The 17,217-nt window shown below is 45.1% G+C and overlaps 1 protein-coding gene across 1 annotated transcript in view; it reads left to right on the forward strand.

The window, feature by feature from the left end:
- The window catches only part of AFF2 (ALF transcription elongation factor 2), a 276,604-nt gene that overhangs the window by 241,189 nt on the left and 18,198 nt on the right, over nucleotides 1-17,217 (forward strand). Inside the window, exons 10-13 of the mRNA XM_087728202.1 lie at nucleotides 5,519-5,681; nucleotides 8,032-9,057; nucleotides 12,486-12,610; nucleotides 15,828-16,047. Coding sequence (XP_087584328.1) covers nucleotides 5,519-5,681; nucleotides 8,032-9,057; nucleotides 12,486-12,610; nucleotides 15,828-16,047 — 1,534 coding nt within the window. The remainder of the gene's footprint in view (nucleotides 1-5,518; nucleotides 5,682-8,031; nucleotides 9,058-12,485; nucleotides 12,611-15,827; nucleotides 16,048-17,217) is intronic.

The raw sequence follows: 17,217 nt of genomic DNA on the forward strand, positions 1-17,217 counted from the left end.
CATGTCTTTGAGGCTAGAATAGAATAAAATAACAGAGTTGGAAGGGACCTTGGAGGTCTTGTAGTCCAACCCCCTGCTAAGGCAGGAAACCCTATAGCATGGAATGGATTTGGAAATAGAAATAGAAATTAGAAATAGAAATTGGAAACAGAAATAGAAATAGAAACAGAAACAGAAACAAAAATAGAAATAGAAATAGAATAAACAGAGCTGGAAGGGACCTTGGAGGTCTTCTAGTCCAACCCCCTGCTTAGGCAGGAAACCCTATAGCATGGAATGGAATGGAATTGGAAATAAAAATAGAAATTAGAAATAGAAATTGGAAACAGAAACAGAAACAGAAACAGAAACAGAAACAGAAACAGAAATAGAAATAGAAATAGAAATAGAAATAGAAATAGAAATAGAAACAGAATAAACAGAGCTGGAAGGGACCTTGGAGGTCTTCTAGTCCAACCCCCTGCTTAGGCAGGAAACTCTACACCACTTCAGACAGATGGTTATCCAATCTCTTCTTTAAAAACGTACAGTGTTGGGAGCTCCCAAAACTTCTGGAGGCAAATTGTTCCACGGATTAATTGTTCTCACTGTCCGGAAATTTCTCCTTAGTTCTGAGTTGCTCCCCTCCTTGATTAGTTTCCACCCATTGCTTCTTGTCCTGCCTTCAGGTGCTTTGGAGAATAGTTTGACTCCCTCTTCTTTGGGGCAGCCCCTGCTAAAGATTGCCTAACCTATGTCTATCTACTTTTTTTTCTGTAGGAAAATCCAATAGAATTTTTAAAACCCCTTTTTATTTTCCAAATGTTCTGGATTTGCGTGCCCTCTCAGCACACCCAGGGATCAGGAAGAGCTAGTAGAATTAATCTCTGAAGGAAACCACATTAGGGAAAGCTGATCTAGAAGGAGACGTGGAGGACGCCCAACCCTTCCTGCTCAGAAATCCTCAGCTCCTCCTTGAAAAATAGCTGCATGATTGCAAGTTGCTTCCCCGACTGAACTCAATGCCATTGTTACTTCTCGGCAGCAGAAAAGAGAGTTGACCTATTTTTTTTTTAATCCCCAGCAGCTCTTTAGAGGAGACGTCTTGGTTAGGTGACCCTCAAACGTGTATTTGAACTCCCAGAAGGATCAACCGTGGCCAGGCAGGCTGTCAGGGTCTCATAAGAAAAACCCATGCATCAGGTGGGCCACCTGCTTGAGGTGTGGTTTGGATCAAATGGTGATGGTTCTTCTTTTTTTCCTCCTTCTAATCTTCGCGACCATTTCATGGCTCGGTTTCTTGAAAAACCAGCCCTTCCATTTTCAGTCAGGGTGTTCAGGAAGGATCTTTGGGAGCTTCAGAAATAGCATTTGTGATCTGAACTTGTTTCCGGAGCTTCAGATTACCCAGCCCAGCCATAAAAGGTCAAGTAAAGCTGCTTTGCACTGCTAGATAATGGAGACATCTAATCCTGCAGAAATATTATCCAGCCTAAGTATAGCGTCTCCCAAAACTCTTGAGGAAGTTTCTTCTTCTTCTTCTTCTTCTTCTTCTTCTTCTTCTTCTTCTTCTTCTTCTTCTTCTTCTTCTTCTTCTTCTTCTTCTTCTTTTTCTTCTTCTTCTTCTTCTCCACCTTCTCCACCTTCTCCTTCTTCTTCTCCTTCTCCTCCTCCTCCTCCTCCTTCTTCTTCTCCACCTTCTCCTTCTTCTCCTTCTTCTTCTTCTTCTCCTTTTCCTCCTCCTCCTTCTCCTCCTCCTCCTCCTCCTCCTCCTCCTTCTTCTTCTTCTCCTTCTCCACCTTCTCCTTCTCCTCCTCATCCTCCTTCTTCTTCTTCTCCACCTGCTCCTTCTCCACCTTCTCCTTCTCCACCTTCTCCTTCTCCTTCTTCTTCTCCACCTTCTCCTTCTCCACCTTCTCCTTCTTCTTCTTCTCCTCCTCCTCCACCTTCTCCTTTTCCTCCTCCTCCTCCTCCTCCTCCTCCTTCTTCTTCTCCTCCTCCTCCTCCTCCTCCTCTTCCTCTTCCTCCTTCCATATCTGTCATCGGACATTGGCGATCATGTTGGCCATCCTATTTTTATCAACAGCCACATGAAAAAGTGCTGTTCAGTTTTGTCCAAACTGATCCTTCAGATTTTGAAGCCACGATGTTCTTCTTCTGCCTGGATCTCGTTTGCCTTCAAGCTTTCCTTGGAGGATTAAGTGACGGATGCCGTATTTTTCTGCGTGTCTCATCCCATGTCTCTTAGATCCAATTAATGGAGATATTAGGGGTTGGATTTTGGTTCTTCTAACATATCCTCTGTTAAAATCCCTCTCCTGGGTCCCATACATGTGAAAAACAGGAGGTTTTCTATCAGCCAGGCATTCTTGACCTTCATAGAAAATTTTCATAGATGTGGCTGCAATAGCCTACAGCCCAGGAAAGTTTCCACTTCCTTTTTCTTCCCTGAGTCAATTTTGCCCTTATATATCAGTGTGATGTTGAGAAAGACAGCATGTCTAATTTGCAAGTGATTTTATAGCAGGGCCAACATATCGAGGCCAAATGATTCAAGGCAATAATTCTGCTATGAATGTTCCAATTTGGTAGCAATGGCATTGTTTGGGGGGAAATTGTGGCAAAAGTCACAGTTTTGCAATCCAAGATGAACAGCAGGCAAAACCTCCTCATATTTTCTACAGACACACACAAAAATGCATTCCTTTGAGCCAAGCCAGAAACAAATGCTTCAGTGTTGTTGGGAATATATTGCCCTGACCGAGTCTTCCTTAAAAAGCGTGAAGCAGAGTCTTGGTCTCAGCAAAACTCCTTTTATTTACACCACTATGAATTCCTTTCATTCACACTCAGCAAGGCTTGGCAAACAGTCTTTCAGAGGAATATTTATCAACACGCACCTTATCTCACTTGGAGCACTGCCATAAAACCAGTTTCCAAACGCAGGGAAAGGCAAAACTTTGGACAGAGTCTCTTATAGTCACAAACAGAACTTTCCACTCTTGAAACGACTGAAGGAACAAATTGTTTCCTGCAAAAGCCCCCTCCCTCTTCGCTTCTCTTTTGTTTCCTAGGGGAGGGGCCAATCACCTCCAAGGTGTGGCTTTACTTCCAAGTCGGCCCTGCTTTCTTAGTTGTTCTTGTCTTCTGGCAGCTCTGCGCATGCGCACACTGGGAAGAGGCTCCAGCTGTTCTTCTGCCTCACTGCTGTTTAGCTCCCTCTCTGCCTCTGATGCAGAGTCCACATCTGAGTTTTCCTCAGCCCCCAAGACTGGCCCATGTTCCCTAACCTCCTACATACAACCTCATGCATGCATGTATGTATGTATGTATGTATGTATGTATGTATGTATGTATGTATGTATGTATAAGATCCTTGCAGTTAAAGTGAATAGAAGTTGCATTTGATTCTGCCAAGGATGACATTCAATCTCTACGGGTTCTAATTCAGTTATTTTGCTCTTCCATTTTTTTTTCCTTTGCTGTCTTTTTCCAGTAAATCTCGTGGAAGTTGTGCCTGCCTCCATCCAGTGTCACCTCACTAGAGCCTTCTAAAAATATAGATATTTTGTTTTTTAAATCTGATCTCTGATAGGAATGAGCAAGGAGGGGAAGTCGATGTGACCTCTTAGTTATCCTGAGACTAAAACAGATATAGCCAGCAGAAGCTCTATTTATTGCTAAACAAATCCAAAAATTAAGGATGTTTCCCCCTTTAAGCTATAGTTTTGCAGCACGGGTAAAGAATGGATAAACAAGGGGGTTTCAGAACAGCAATCATGTTTGTTTTTTTCCTTGGGTGGATTTCATTTTTGTTGGCAAAAGCATGAGTGAAAAACCAGCTTCAGATAAAGGATCTTTAGGGCATCTCTGGAGAATTGTAATAGGCCTATATCTCTGTACTTATGGTATATCTTAGGGAAAAGGCTGGGAAGAGAATAACCCATAGCATTCATTAAAATTAATTTTTAAAGTGTTTACATCCAAATATTAGAGCTGCCTAATGTCCTTCATTTGGGCATAAATTAGAAATGTGTTAACAAAAAAAAACCCTTCAATGAAATAAAAAGAGGAGGGGGAAAAGGATAGGCACATTGCTGTTGGTAAATTATTTAAAGGATGCTTATTTGTTTTAGCAAGCTATACCCCAGCACAGTTTGACATTGTGATAATAAATTTACAACTTACTATAAATCCGTCCTTATGTCCTGCTTAGTTCAAAACCACAAAGCCACTTCAGAAATTGAAGGGAAGAACCAAATCCAAATTAGGGGGAGACATATGCCCCCATCCCCTTTTGATTTTCTCAATAGAACTTTTTAAGTCGCGGTGGAATGCCAAAATTACAGAACAGATCGAGCAAGGGTTTAGGTCCACGGTTTTCCCATGGCTCCTTCGTGGAGGGGAACGAGGTCCCATCGGGTGGGATGAAGATGGGACCCCATAAATCTGTGGTTATTGCCCACTCCAAACTGCCTCTTTGAATTTGACAGTTTGATGGTTACCATGATGTCCTGCAGGCATGAACCTCATAACTTAAGTAAGTGTTAAGTCATACTTCTTGGACTAGAAGACCTCCAAGGTCTCTTCCAACTTGGTTTCTCAGACTCGGCTGCAACAGAGAAATTAATAATGAAGGCTTCTAAATTGTGGTTTGTTATATGGGGCAAGTTTGAAAAGGGCTACCAATCTACCACAGGAAGGGTTCAGAGACCTGTTATGTTTAGCTTGCAGAAGAGAGTTGAGAGCGGATATCATAACCATTTTGAAAGATCTGAAGGACAGTCATCTCCTACAGCAGTGTTTTTCAACCTTGGCAACTTGAAGATGTCCGGACTTCAACTCCCAGAATTCCCCAGCCAGCATTCGCTGGCTGGGGAATTCTGGGAATTGAAGTCCGGACATCTTCAAGTTGCCAAGGTTGAAAAACACTGTCCTACAGAACCTGTTCTCTCCAGATGGGAAGACTAGGACTAGTGGGATAAAATCCCTAAGGCTTTAGGTACAGATTAGGAAGAGCTTCTTAATAGGAAGAGTTGACCATCATGGAACAGCTTACAACATGGAGTGGTTTCTTCTCCTCGACTGGAGGTGTTAAAATGAAAATCAAAAATCTTCTATCAGATGGTTAGTGAATCCTGCAGTGGACAGGGAGTTGAACGATGATTTCTTAGGTCCCTCCCAAACTCTGAATCTGTGATAATCCAGATTCCTAGACTGGAGGAGATGCGTTCCAGAAGAGCAAGAGACAGCTCTGGTAGTTTGTGGGAGAGAAAGAGAACGAAGACAGACCCTCCTTAATAGTTCCTAGAGTACATGCTTTATGTGGATGGTCCCTTGCTTTAGTTTGGCAAGATTCCCTCTGTAGGTGAGGACAGCCATGAAATCTGCTTGGATAGCAATCGCAAAGTGTCTTTCTTGCTTTATAAAACCTGGCAGAATGTATAATTCAACATCATACAAGATGGGGAGATGAATCATCAGAATAATCTTTATAGATGCTTAAATATGTTTTTTTTTCTCCTTCCTTTCTTTGAAGTGGCCTTCCATTGCCAACAGCACACAACACTGTCCTCATACATTCCAGCGGCGGATCCGGAAGCTCCAGTGAATCTGAAAGTAGTTCGGAATCCGATTCAGACAGTGAAACCAGCTCCAGCGACAGTGAATGCAATGAAGAATCGCGCAGCGGAACTCCGGAGGTAAAATACCACGGGGTCCATCTCCAGAATTCACGCCTCCACGTAACAGTTGGGTTTGCAGCAGGGGAGGGGTTCAAAAAATTCAGCAACAGGTTCTCTGCCCGGTGGCTGGGTGGGTGTGGCCATGCTGGGCGTGGCCTAGCCGGCCTCCTTCACCACGGCAGCGGGGGAGGAGGCATTTTCACCTTCCCCAGGCTCCGGAGTCTTTCCTTCAGCCTCCGGGAGGGTGAAAACTGCCTCTCCCGGGCTCCGGAGGCCCTCTGGAGGCCGGAAATGGTCCTGTTTCTGGCCTTCCGGAACTTCCAGGAGGCCCCTTCCTCCCCCCTCCCTCCCTGATTCTCCACATGGGCCCTGTACCTCGCATTCAAAATGGGCCACATGAAGACTCCTGGGAGGGGCAGGGTGAAGTGGGAGGAGTGGGGCAGATGGGTGGGGCAAGCCAGTGGTAGGATTTGGAGGTTCTCCAAACCAGCCATAACGTTAAGCTACAGGTTCTCCCGTACCCAGACGTTTCCCGAATAGCTGGGGTAGAGCTGTTCACACCCTGACATCCACACACTTATTTGTTTAACTACACGCATGTAGGTTTTGGGGAAGCTGAGATAGCAATAGCAATAGCAGTTAGACTTATATACCGCTTCATAGGGCTTTCAGCCCTCTCTAAGCGGTTTACAGAGTCAACATATTGCCCCCAACAACAATCCGGGTCCTCATTTCACCCACCTCGGAAGGATGGAAGGCTGAGTCAACCCTGAACCGGTGAGATTTGAACAGCTGAACTGCAGAGAGCAGTCAGCTGAAGTGGCCTGCAGTACTGCACCCTAACCATTGCGCCACCTCGGCTCATATACACATTCAGCTTTTGACAGCTTGCCCTCCAAATGTATGTGTGAACTGAGCCTTATTTATTTATTTGTAAAATTTATATGCCGCCCAATCCCGAAGGACTCCGGGCGGCTTACAAAAAAAAGAGAGGGAAAAAAAAGGTTTAAAATCGCAACCCCTCATACATTCATTCTAATCGGGGCTGGACCTCAACAGTGAGGTCAACAGCCCCAGGCCTGCCAGAACAGCCAAAGTTTTTACAGCTTTCCTGAAGGCAGCCTACCTTTAAATATAGCAAAAAAATGACACCAACTTAAGCATAAGAATAAATAAAGATCCTCGCGTGTTAAATAATTTTCCTCTTCTTCCCCCCACTAAACATTCCAGTTTTGTAGTAGCATTTGCAGAGTTCCTGTGTCCACATTCACATGATCTGCATACAACCTTCTCCTTGGAAAATAAAGAATGCCCAAATATTTTAATTTAAAAGATGGCACCCTAACTTTTAAAAAGGGAGGTTTTTAAGAAGAGATTGGAAAAACCATCTATCTGAAGTGGTGAAGGGTTTCCTGCCTCAGCAGGGGGTCGGAAGAGAAGACCTCCGAGGTCCCTTCCAACTCTGTTATTCTGTTCATTGGCCTTAAGCCTTTGTGGAATGAAACAGATGGCCAGTTCTTTATTTAGGAAATGTTAGCGTTTGTTGGTAATATTGTGAGATTGCAATTGATAGTGAGCGGGGGGGGGGGGGGGGGAATGGGCCATAACTAGAAAAATACAGTTACATATTTAGCAAATATATATTTAGCCGGTTCCACCACAAAACCGCGGAGGACAAAATCGCGCTCGACGAAAGCTTGCATTTGACGTCATCACAGCGCGACGAAAACATCGCTCTGTGATCGAAAATTGTAAAAATAAAGCGAAAACCTTACCCTAACCCCCCCAAACCTAACCCTAAACCTAACCCTAAACCTAACCCTTAACCTAACCCTAAATCTAACCCTTAACCTAACGCTAAACCTAACGCTAACCTTTAACCTAACGCTAAACGTAACCCTAACGCTCTAAACCTAACCCTAACCCTTAACCTAACCCTAACCCTAACCCTAAACCTAAACCTAACCCTTACCTTTATGTGAATCGGCTTGCTTTAATTTTAATTTTATTTCAATTTTTAATTTTTTTCGTCGCACTGTGATGATGTCAAATGCACGCTTTCGTCGAGCGCGATTTTGTCCTCCGCGGTTTTGACGGGTCACGATTTAGCCTACATTAACAGAATAATGGTTTTCAACGGTCTCCCAGGAAGAAATTGTTAAATTGCTTTAGTTTGTCATTTTGTCTACACACATATTTTTCCCTGTCTTGGCAACAGGTGTGTGGACTTCGAATCCCAGAATGCCACAGCCAACATGGCCGTTGGTGAGAATTCTGAGATCTGAAAGTCCACACACCGGGGAAACGGGTGTATCGTGGCTGATGTGGGATCAGTGTGTTGTCACTGTTTACAATGTGTCTTCCTCAGCCTGAACCCCCCTCAGCGAACAAATGGCAGCTGGACAAATGGTTAAACAAAGTCAATCCTCACAACAAGACGATCATCAGCAACCAACATGACGGTCACGGGGAGAACAGTGTTCCGTCCCAGGCCGGGGCTCAAATGGAAGGGCAAAACAAAGGGAAGGTTAACAACAGCTTGTCCCTGACCGATTCCAAAGACAGGACCCTCCGCAGCCCCGCCCGAGAGAAAGCCAAACCCCGCGTGGCCCAGAAAACCACAGCTGACATGAAAAGTTCCAAGCAGAAATCCCCCCTGCACAATGAGCCAGCCCCCCAAAGGACGACTGGGAAAAAGCAACCCAAAAAAGTCGAAAGAACTTCCAGCGCAGAAGATTACAATTGGCCCAAACCAAATATGACGAGCAGCACCCCCAAAGAGAAGGAGGCGCAAGAAAGCCCAGAACAGGCCAAACTGAGGGCCAAGATGGCCGCCGGGAAAACCGCCCCAAGGAAGGAGCCGAGAGCAACCACCGGCCCGCCTCTGGAGAAGAAAAAGTACAGGGGTCCCAGCAAAACCTTCCCCAAGTCGCGGGAGTTTGTGGAAACAGATTCCTCCACCTCGGATTCTAACACCGACCACGAAGAGAGCCTGCAGGCCAGGAGTCTGCAGGGAGGGAGTGGCTCGGAGAGCGGCCTCAAAGCCAAGGACTCCAGCAGCAACATCCTTAGCGTCAGCAGCTTAATGAGCAACAACAGCAGCGCTTCGGTGGACCAGAATGGGCCGGATTTGGAGGAGCCCCTCTTTTCGCCCCTTCCCATGGTTCAGAACGAACCCCTGTCCCCCTTGAAGGAATTCGAAGAACTCAAGTACCTTTGGGTGAAAATAGACCTGAGTTTCCTCTCTCGGGTCCCCGGGCAAGATCTGGACTTTGAGAACCTCTCTGGAAAGATGGAACCTCGAGAGGTCAACGTGAAGCATCGGCGACAGGCGCCCGACTCTCCCTTGCCCCCGGCTGAAAAACCAGCTGCTAAAACCAAAAGGAAGCACAAAGTAAGTGTCAAGGAACCCTGACAGTAAGTTCCTTATTCTCAAGCCAGAGGTGGTATTCAGCCGGTTCGGAGAGGTTCAGGCGAACCGGTAGCAGAACCTTTGAGCAGTTCAGAGAACCGGCAAATACCACTTCTGGCTGGCCCCGCCCCTCCTCCCCTGTCATTCCCTGTCCTATATTCCCTTGTGCTTTAGCTTAGCTGATTTAGGCAGCAGAGCTAATTGCCGCACCTCAGCTGAGCTAAAAAACAGCTCAGCTCTCCAGCACTGACACCAAGGGTCGTCTCTGAGTGCTGTGCATGAAGCGCACTCTCATAGAACCGGTAGGAAAAGATTTGAAATCCCACCAGTGTCTGAAACATTCCTTTATTCCCTCTCGTGAAGATAGAGCCACTCAAAATAGGAATAAAACATCAACCCAGGGTTTGGGTTTTTTTGAGATCACCTACCTTGGCCTCCAGAAGGGGTTGGGGGTCAAACACTGGAGCTTTTTAAGAAGAGATTGGACAACCGTCTGTCTGAAATAGGTAGGGTTTCCTGGTTGAGCAGGAGGCTGGACTAGAAAACCTCCAACTTTCTTCTTCTTTGGCCATAAAACCTGGTTGGGAACTTGGTGATGCCCCAAATTTGTGGATTTATCCCCAGATATCAACAGCCTACATCGGTGTGCTTTCTGAAAGGCCTTCTTCTGCTCTAAAACCTACGTCTGAAATGAGTCGAGAAGAATTTGCAATATGATCGGGGCCTCCACAGAGGTTGTCCAGCATGTCAAAATAGCACTTAGACTTATATACCACTTCACAGGGCTTTTACAGCCACCTCTAAGTGGTTTACAGAGTCAGCCTCTGGCCCCCAACAATTTGGGTCCTCATTTTACCCACCTCGGAAGGATGGAAGGCTGAGTCAATCTTGAGCCGGTCAGGATTGAACTGATGGCTGTTGGAAGAGTTTGCAATATTGCATTCTAATCACTGGGAAGGGAGGGAGGGAGGGAGGGAGGGAGGGAGGAAGGAAGGAAGGAAGGAAGGAAGGGCAATAGCAATAGCAATAGCATTTAAACTTATATACCGCTTCACAGTGCTTTACAGCCTCCACTTAAGTGGTTTACAGAGCCAGCATAATTGCCCCCAACAATTTGGGTCCACCTTGGAAGGAAGAGAAGCTGAGTCAACCTTGAGCCTGGTGAGATTCGAACTGCCAAATTGCAGTCAGTCGGCAGTCAGCAGAAGTAGCCTGCAGTACTGCACTTTAAGCCTGCAGTACTGCACTTTAACCACTGTGCCATCACAGCTCATCAAAATGCCAGGTGCAAACAGACAAAAGAAAGCTCCACCCCTTCTTAATGCACCATATCCATGCATTAAAACGGGAGTGGCTTTGATCAAACCCCTCCCACTTTAATGTCCTTGATCTTGCTTGTGAAGTCCTGTAACCATGACTGTTGGTGGGATCTTAGAAAGCCAGGTAGGGCATGCAATGGAGTAAGGATAACATAAAGAAACACAGGTTATTTATATGCATCCTTTCAACCAGAATTATTTTCAAATATTGGGGGAGGAAACCTCTAAAGCTATTTTCCCCCCACCCCACTGAATAAGAATAATTTTTTAAAAGCCAAATATATTTTTTGAGGCCGGCACTTATTAGAAAAGAGTTTAGGAAAAAGAGTTTTGCGAGACAGAAGAGGAAAAGAGACTCAGGTAATCAAATGCATCTCCTAGGTTTAATCTAATGCTTCATCTTTGTCGGTTTTATTTTGTTTTGTTTCATTTTTACTGTTTAGAGCATTAGGACAAGTTTTCTCCCCATTTTAAATAGGCCTCCATCCATCAAAGTCAAAAGCAGACAAGCTTTCTGGTAACATTTGCTGAGTGTTGTCTTTATTGCACATTGGGGGGAAAAGAGGGGAGGGGGTTTTGTTACATAAACACCTGTGATTTATCAAAATGCCACTCACTTAAATAAGCCTCTTTATTATTATTTCTTTCTTCTTTTCTTGCTGACTTTTCCTCTCCCCCCCAAACACCACTTGCAAAGCAGAATCTTTGGGGAGTCAAGAGACAAAGCTTTTATCGCAGGTTTGATACAATTGACATCCAGGGATGTATTGTTAAGGATGGGGAGATAGGACTCCAAAGTGAAATGGACTTTTGGGACAGGAGAGGCAGCAGGGCAAGAGGTTTTTTTGTGCGTTTCCATTTTTCTTCAAACCTGCTTGCAATTGTCCTCGTCCAAAAGGCCCGTTTTTAGCCTTTCCTGGAAGGAAAAGATAATAAATGGGGACAAAAGACTGTCCTTCGTCTCTCTCTCTTTTTTCCCCTCTTTCTTTCTTTCTTTCTTTTTTGTAAAAGATGAAATGGGACATTTCAGAAGCAGCCATCCTTGACAGGTTTTACAGAATTAAACTGGGGTGCTAAAAATATTAGTTGAATCAATCTGGGCAGTTTAGAGTGCCAAGTGGCACTCATTCTAATTTCATGCATATTTGGGCAAATCCAGAGATGGAAGGCCCTGTCTGGGCAAGAAAAATCTGGGGAGGATGTGTGTGAGAGAGAGAGGGGGGGGGAGAGGGAGAAAGAGAGATGGGGGAGGGCAACATTGAATTTGTGATAGAAGAGTGTCAAAAAACAGAGAGAGGAAAGGGAGAAAGGAGAGACGTGATTGAAAGCAAGCAAAGAAGAAAAAAATCAGAGAAAGAGGAGATTGATTGATTGATTGATTGGGTGCTGTCAAGCCAGTGTTGACTTCCATAACCATGTAGTCAGATGTTCTCCGTGTTGATCTGAGCCTAACCTGGTCTTTTAGGTCTTATAATGGTGAAAGAGAAGGAGAGAGAAGGAATTAGATGCCAGCAGCAGAAAAAGGGGGCATCTCCTCACTTGGTCCTAGTCCTTCTACAAAAGGATGGTTCTTGATCCCACTCCTGTTGTGACCAGCTATACCATAGTCAACTCATTCCAGTGGGGTTGGGTTTAGTCCCAGAAAATTCCAAGCTTGCCCACCATGTTCCCCATGTTCCCCCACCCCCAACCAGCCATGTTGTGAAACTCCCAAACCTTCTCAACTGTCCCATTTTATCGATCCGGTATGCCATGAAGAGACACACAGCTAGAAGGGCAATTAGAGGACTCATTGCCCATGCTTTAGTCCCAGCACAGATCTTGGATGTGGATTGCAAAAGTTTTCTTTCTGCTCAGCCAGGGAAGAGTGAGGGATGTCCTGAAGCCTTGTTGATGTTCTCCTCTTGTAAGGTCTCATGGACACCACTTGGAGAAAGAAGGGAGGGCTTGTTCCTCAAGGGATTCTCCTCACCCAGTCGGTGAGCTCACGGGTAGCTAGACCCACCAGTAGGGTGACTTCACTGGGATACCACTGTTTGGGTGTTGCGATAAGAAGCGTAACTTTTCTGGTTTCTCTCCTTCTGACCGAAGCAGTCCGAAAATGTGGACACACTTGGCGACAACAAGAAGCAACGTTTAGAAGAGTCGTCGGCTTCCTGCTTACTTCCACCCTGCATTTCACCGATACCCAACCATAGGATACCTGGCATAAAAGAGTATGTGTTTTCCCCTACGTTTTCTCAGTAGAGCTAACCAAATCCGTCCAGGATTTCTCAGTTTCAGAAATTCCATGCCATTGATACACCTCAGTTTTATTTTATCCCTTTGTTTTCCATATTTTGTTCATCTAAGAAATAATTATGACTCCTGGTTACTGCAGTCAACCTACAGGAAGGACTGGCTTCACCCTCCTCCTCCTCTGCCTTTATCTCTGTTGGGTCTTTAAACTTTAATTTGAAGGATTTATCTCTGACTGATTTTTTTTTCCCAACCAAATGAAACCACCTCTCCCATCATATTGTCGCACAGCGGTGAAATTTATGTTGAGTAAGTAATCCCACAATTAACTTAAAACTCATGGCTTTTAAAGCATTGTGAAATAAAACCAGCCCATTCCTAATCTCTCTTATACCTGTGTAATTACTTACTCCACTTAATGCAAATGAATTTATCCTAATTTGCCTTCTTAAACACACACACGCACACACAAACACATACACACACACACACACACAAACACACAAAGAGAGATGTCTTTCAAGTCTGCAAATGGCACAGATAACTTAAGCATGGAATCCATTTAAGGATGATGCAAATGTAATTTTTCAAGCTATGTGTGTTTATCTTCCTCCAGCTGCTTGCATCATCTTTTTTTTTTAAATCTTATATTTTTCCTGCCTTTACCAAACCCCACAGAGTTAGCCCCCATTCTGGTGTGCCTTAATTTCAGCTTGTTTTCTAGGTCATTAATTTGATTCCTTTGAGCCCTGCAACTATCGGTATCCTCTGTTATAATATAATTGTGTTCATCAATAGTTATTTCCCCTATGCTAGGCCTACATTTCCCCTGGTCCCAGATGTTTCCATTTGCCAAGCAATTCTTCCCCCCGATTTTCTTATTAGTTATATTTAATGGAGACTTCAGGTCGTGGTAAGAGGGACGCGGTGGCTTAACGGCTAAGACTCTGAGCTCGTCGATCAGAAAGGTCGGCAGTTCAGTGGTTCGAATCCCTAGCACCGCATAACAGAGTGAGCGCCCATTATGTGTCCCAGCTTCTGCCAACCTAGCAGTTCGAAAGCATGTAAAAGTGCAAGTAGAAAAATAAGAGACCATCTTTGATGGGGAGGGAACAGAGCTCCGTGCGCCTTCGGCTTTGAGTCATGCCGGCCACATGACCACGGAGACGTCTTCGGACAGCGCTGGCTCTTCGGCTTTGAAACAGAGATGAGCACTGCCCCCTAGAGTTAGGAACAACTAGCACATATGTGTGAGGGGAACCTTTACCTTTACCAAATATCATGCGGAGATTTGTTCTGAATATCCTCCAAGTTTGTATTTAACCCAATCATTTGCTACTTTCGTGTATCATCATATTACTCTTGTTCTAAGGGTCTCAACACTTACAGAAGGATCCGTAGGAAGTCATCTCAATGGCTTAAGCACTCATGGTCATGGTTCCTCAGGAAGACCAGTTTGGCCATTGTGGCCTAGAACCGAGTCTCAGGACTTTAGCCTACTTTTAATCCATGTTTTGCATCTTTGTGGCCGGTTGTGCTTATCCCACCATTCATACAACCTTCCCTTTGCTGGCTAGTTAATATAGTGGTCTTGAGTGCATATTCTGAAGCAGGCTTCCTCACTCAACTCCAGCAACTTTCATTGGGGGGACTTCAAATCCCAGAATCCATGCTGGCTGGGGAATTCTGGGACTTGAAGTCCACACATCTGAATTTGGCTAAGGTTAAGGAAGTCAATTTTTTGTGGACTTCAGCTCCCAGAATTCCTTCCGGCTGGAGAATTCTGGGAGTTGAAGTTCACACATCTAAAAGCCTCTGAGGTTGAGGAACCTCAACTGTCCTTTTTTTCATAAACTGAAAGTCCATTTTTATGGACTTCAACTCCAAGAATCCATGCCGGGTGGGAAATTATGGAAGTTGAAGTCCATAAAAATTGCTGAGGTTGAGAAACACTGTTCTAAGACCTGGATTATCAGGAATGATAAGAACATTCCAGTTGCGACAGCAATTGTTTTTTTAAAATAAACTTGCTGACGGCCACAATTAAATAATAAATGAAATGGACGCTGCTTTCATTAGAGATGGAGGAGCCTTGTTGGATACAGCCAGGTGAGGTGATCGGATTTCCCTCAGTTGAGAAGCTAAGTTGCTTTCCTTTCGCTTCCTTCTCTCTGATGTTTTCCTTTGAGGTATTGTAAATCTATAAAAACTTGACACTGACTTAAATTGACTAAGAGGGAGGCATCCATTCTTGTTGACTTAATTTGCTATTGAAAATTTGAGTCGATAATCATGAAAAGTAAATGGCAGGAGAATGCAATATGAGTTGACTAAGGGAGGATTAAAATCCAAGTAATCTTCATTGACTGGACTAGGACAGTAACTAAAATAATAATATTTTTTTTAAAGAAAAAATCCATGGTTGGATTAACATTTTAAAGAGTCCGCTTTCTCTGTCTGGCTTGACTTTTATTTTCTTTCTTTTTTTCCTTCCTTCTTTTTAAATCCACATCCAAGGTTTAAAAGGGTGGGGTTATTATTATTTTTCCTGTCCTGAGAAAGGAGCTACAGGAGGTCCTTGATTTATGACCACAATTTCTTCGTTGCTAAGTGAGAGAGCCGCTAAATGAATTTTCCCCCATTTTTTGCCACAATTCTTAAGTGCGTCACTGCAGCTGCTCGGTTGGTAACACGGTCGTTAAATGAATCTGGCTTCCTCCCTGACTTTGCTTGCCCAAAGGTCACAAAAGGGGATCGCGTGTCCTTGGGACACTGCAGCCGTCATAAATACGAGTCAGTTGCCAACAAATTTTGATCCCGTGACCGGGAGGATGCGACGACAGTCGCAAGTGTGAAAACTGGTCCCTTCTTTTCAGTGCCGTGGTAATTTTGAACTGTCACTAAATGAACTGCTGTAATTCGAGGACTGCATGCCCGTCAACTTGCCTAGTTCCATCCCGATCCTGGCCAACAGCATCCTAAGAAACAGAAGTTGGGGAGGTCCTGTTGATTTGATCTGACCCTGGATTTTCATCACGTGACCCTTGTAGGGTTGGTGGGGGGAGTCATAAATGTGGGAAACGGTCACAAGTCCCTTTCCTCAGTTTGAAATGGCCACTAAGAGGAACGGTGGTGAGTTGAGGGCTGCCTGTGCATGTTTGCTAAACCTCTTGGCTTCGGTTTCTTCCTTGACAGAAGCAACTCCATGAAAAAGGTGACCAAAAAGAGAGAAGAAAAACTCTTCCCACCCCCTTTGTCTCCTCTGATGGACGAGGCAGCCCCCCGGCATAACCTCATGGAGAGCAGCTCTTTCAGCCAAGAGAACCCCCTGCCTGGCTCCTTGCAGGCCAACCTCTGCTCCAAACACAGGAAGAATGAGAACAAATCCTCCTCCGTCAACTCCAAGGGCCTCAGTGTAAGTGTTGAAGTGACTTTCCCCACTTCCTTACAGTTCCCATCCTGACAACTGAACCATTGATGCGGGAAGGGTGGACAACACTTTGAAGTTAAGGGAATCCTAGATTCCCAAAGGCACTGAGGAAATCTACAATATTTGGTGGTGTGGGAAGATGTGGTGGCCCAACAGCAGCCAGGGGAGCTGGCGGCAGAGTCGGACAGTGAGGAAAGTTGGGGAGGAAGAAGGGCCAGTCCTGGAGTCTGGGGAAGGCTCTGAGGAGGGCTCTGTGTCGGAGGCAGATGGGGGAGCCAGAGCCATGTGCCAGTTATCAGCTGCCTTCAGAGTCAGACATCAGTGGGGCAGAAGAACAGCTGGAGCCTGTTCCCAGTGGGCGCATGGACAGAGTTGCCTGTTCTTTAGCTGTTAGGGAACAGCTAAAAAACAGGAGTCGACTTGGAAGTAAAGCCACAGGTGGACGGTGAATGGCCCCTCCTTTAGGGAATAAAAGAGGAGCGAAAGGGGAGTGGAGTTTGCAGGAGACAAGTAGCTCATTCCTGCATCCTTGCCAAGTATTGTGGCATCTGAAACATATCAGCCTGGCCCCTCTCCAAGCCTGACAAAGGTTGGTAATTGTGAACTATCTTGAAAGACCTTGGGAGAGGAAAGACTTTGCTGGCAAGGAATTAGCAATAGCAGTTAGACTTATATTCCGCTTCATAGGGCTTTCGGCCCACTCTAAGCGGTTTGCAGAGTCAGCATATTGCTCCCATCAACAATCTGGGTCCTCATTTTACCCACCTCGGAAGGATGGAAGGCTGAGTCAACCTTGAGCCTAGTGGGATTTGAACAGCCGAACTGCTGAACTGCAGTCAGCTGAAGTAGCCTGCAGTGCTGCATTTAACCACTGCGCCACCTCGGCTCTTGAATTCACTGTCAATTAAATAAAAGGGGTTTATCTGGATGGGGACTTGGCTTCGTGCTGCTGGGGAAACCTCGGTCAGAACAAAAGATTTGTCTGCTGTCCAAAACAAGTGGGTTAATCAATTAGTCCCCTAGATCAGAGGGGATTCAGAGCCCCTAAATTAGTCAAAGGCTTTCATAACCAATACCATGATAAAGGGGGGAGGACCAAGACCCCTTTAGCCACCCATCGTCCTCCTTGAAATTTTCCACACCAACTTCTGCTGA

Source organism: Thamnophis sirtalis, unplaced genomic scaffold (assembly GCF_051295495.1).
Source record: "Thamnophis sirtalis isolate CommonGarterSnake01/CBP01778 unplaced genomic scaffold, rThaSir2_p1.2 scaffold_13, whole genome shotgun sequence".
Lineage (NCBI taxonomy): Eukaryota > Metazoa > Chordata > Lepidosauria > Squamata > Natricidae > Thamnophis > Thamnophis sirtalis.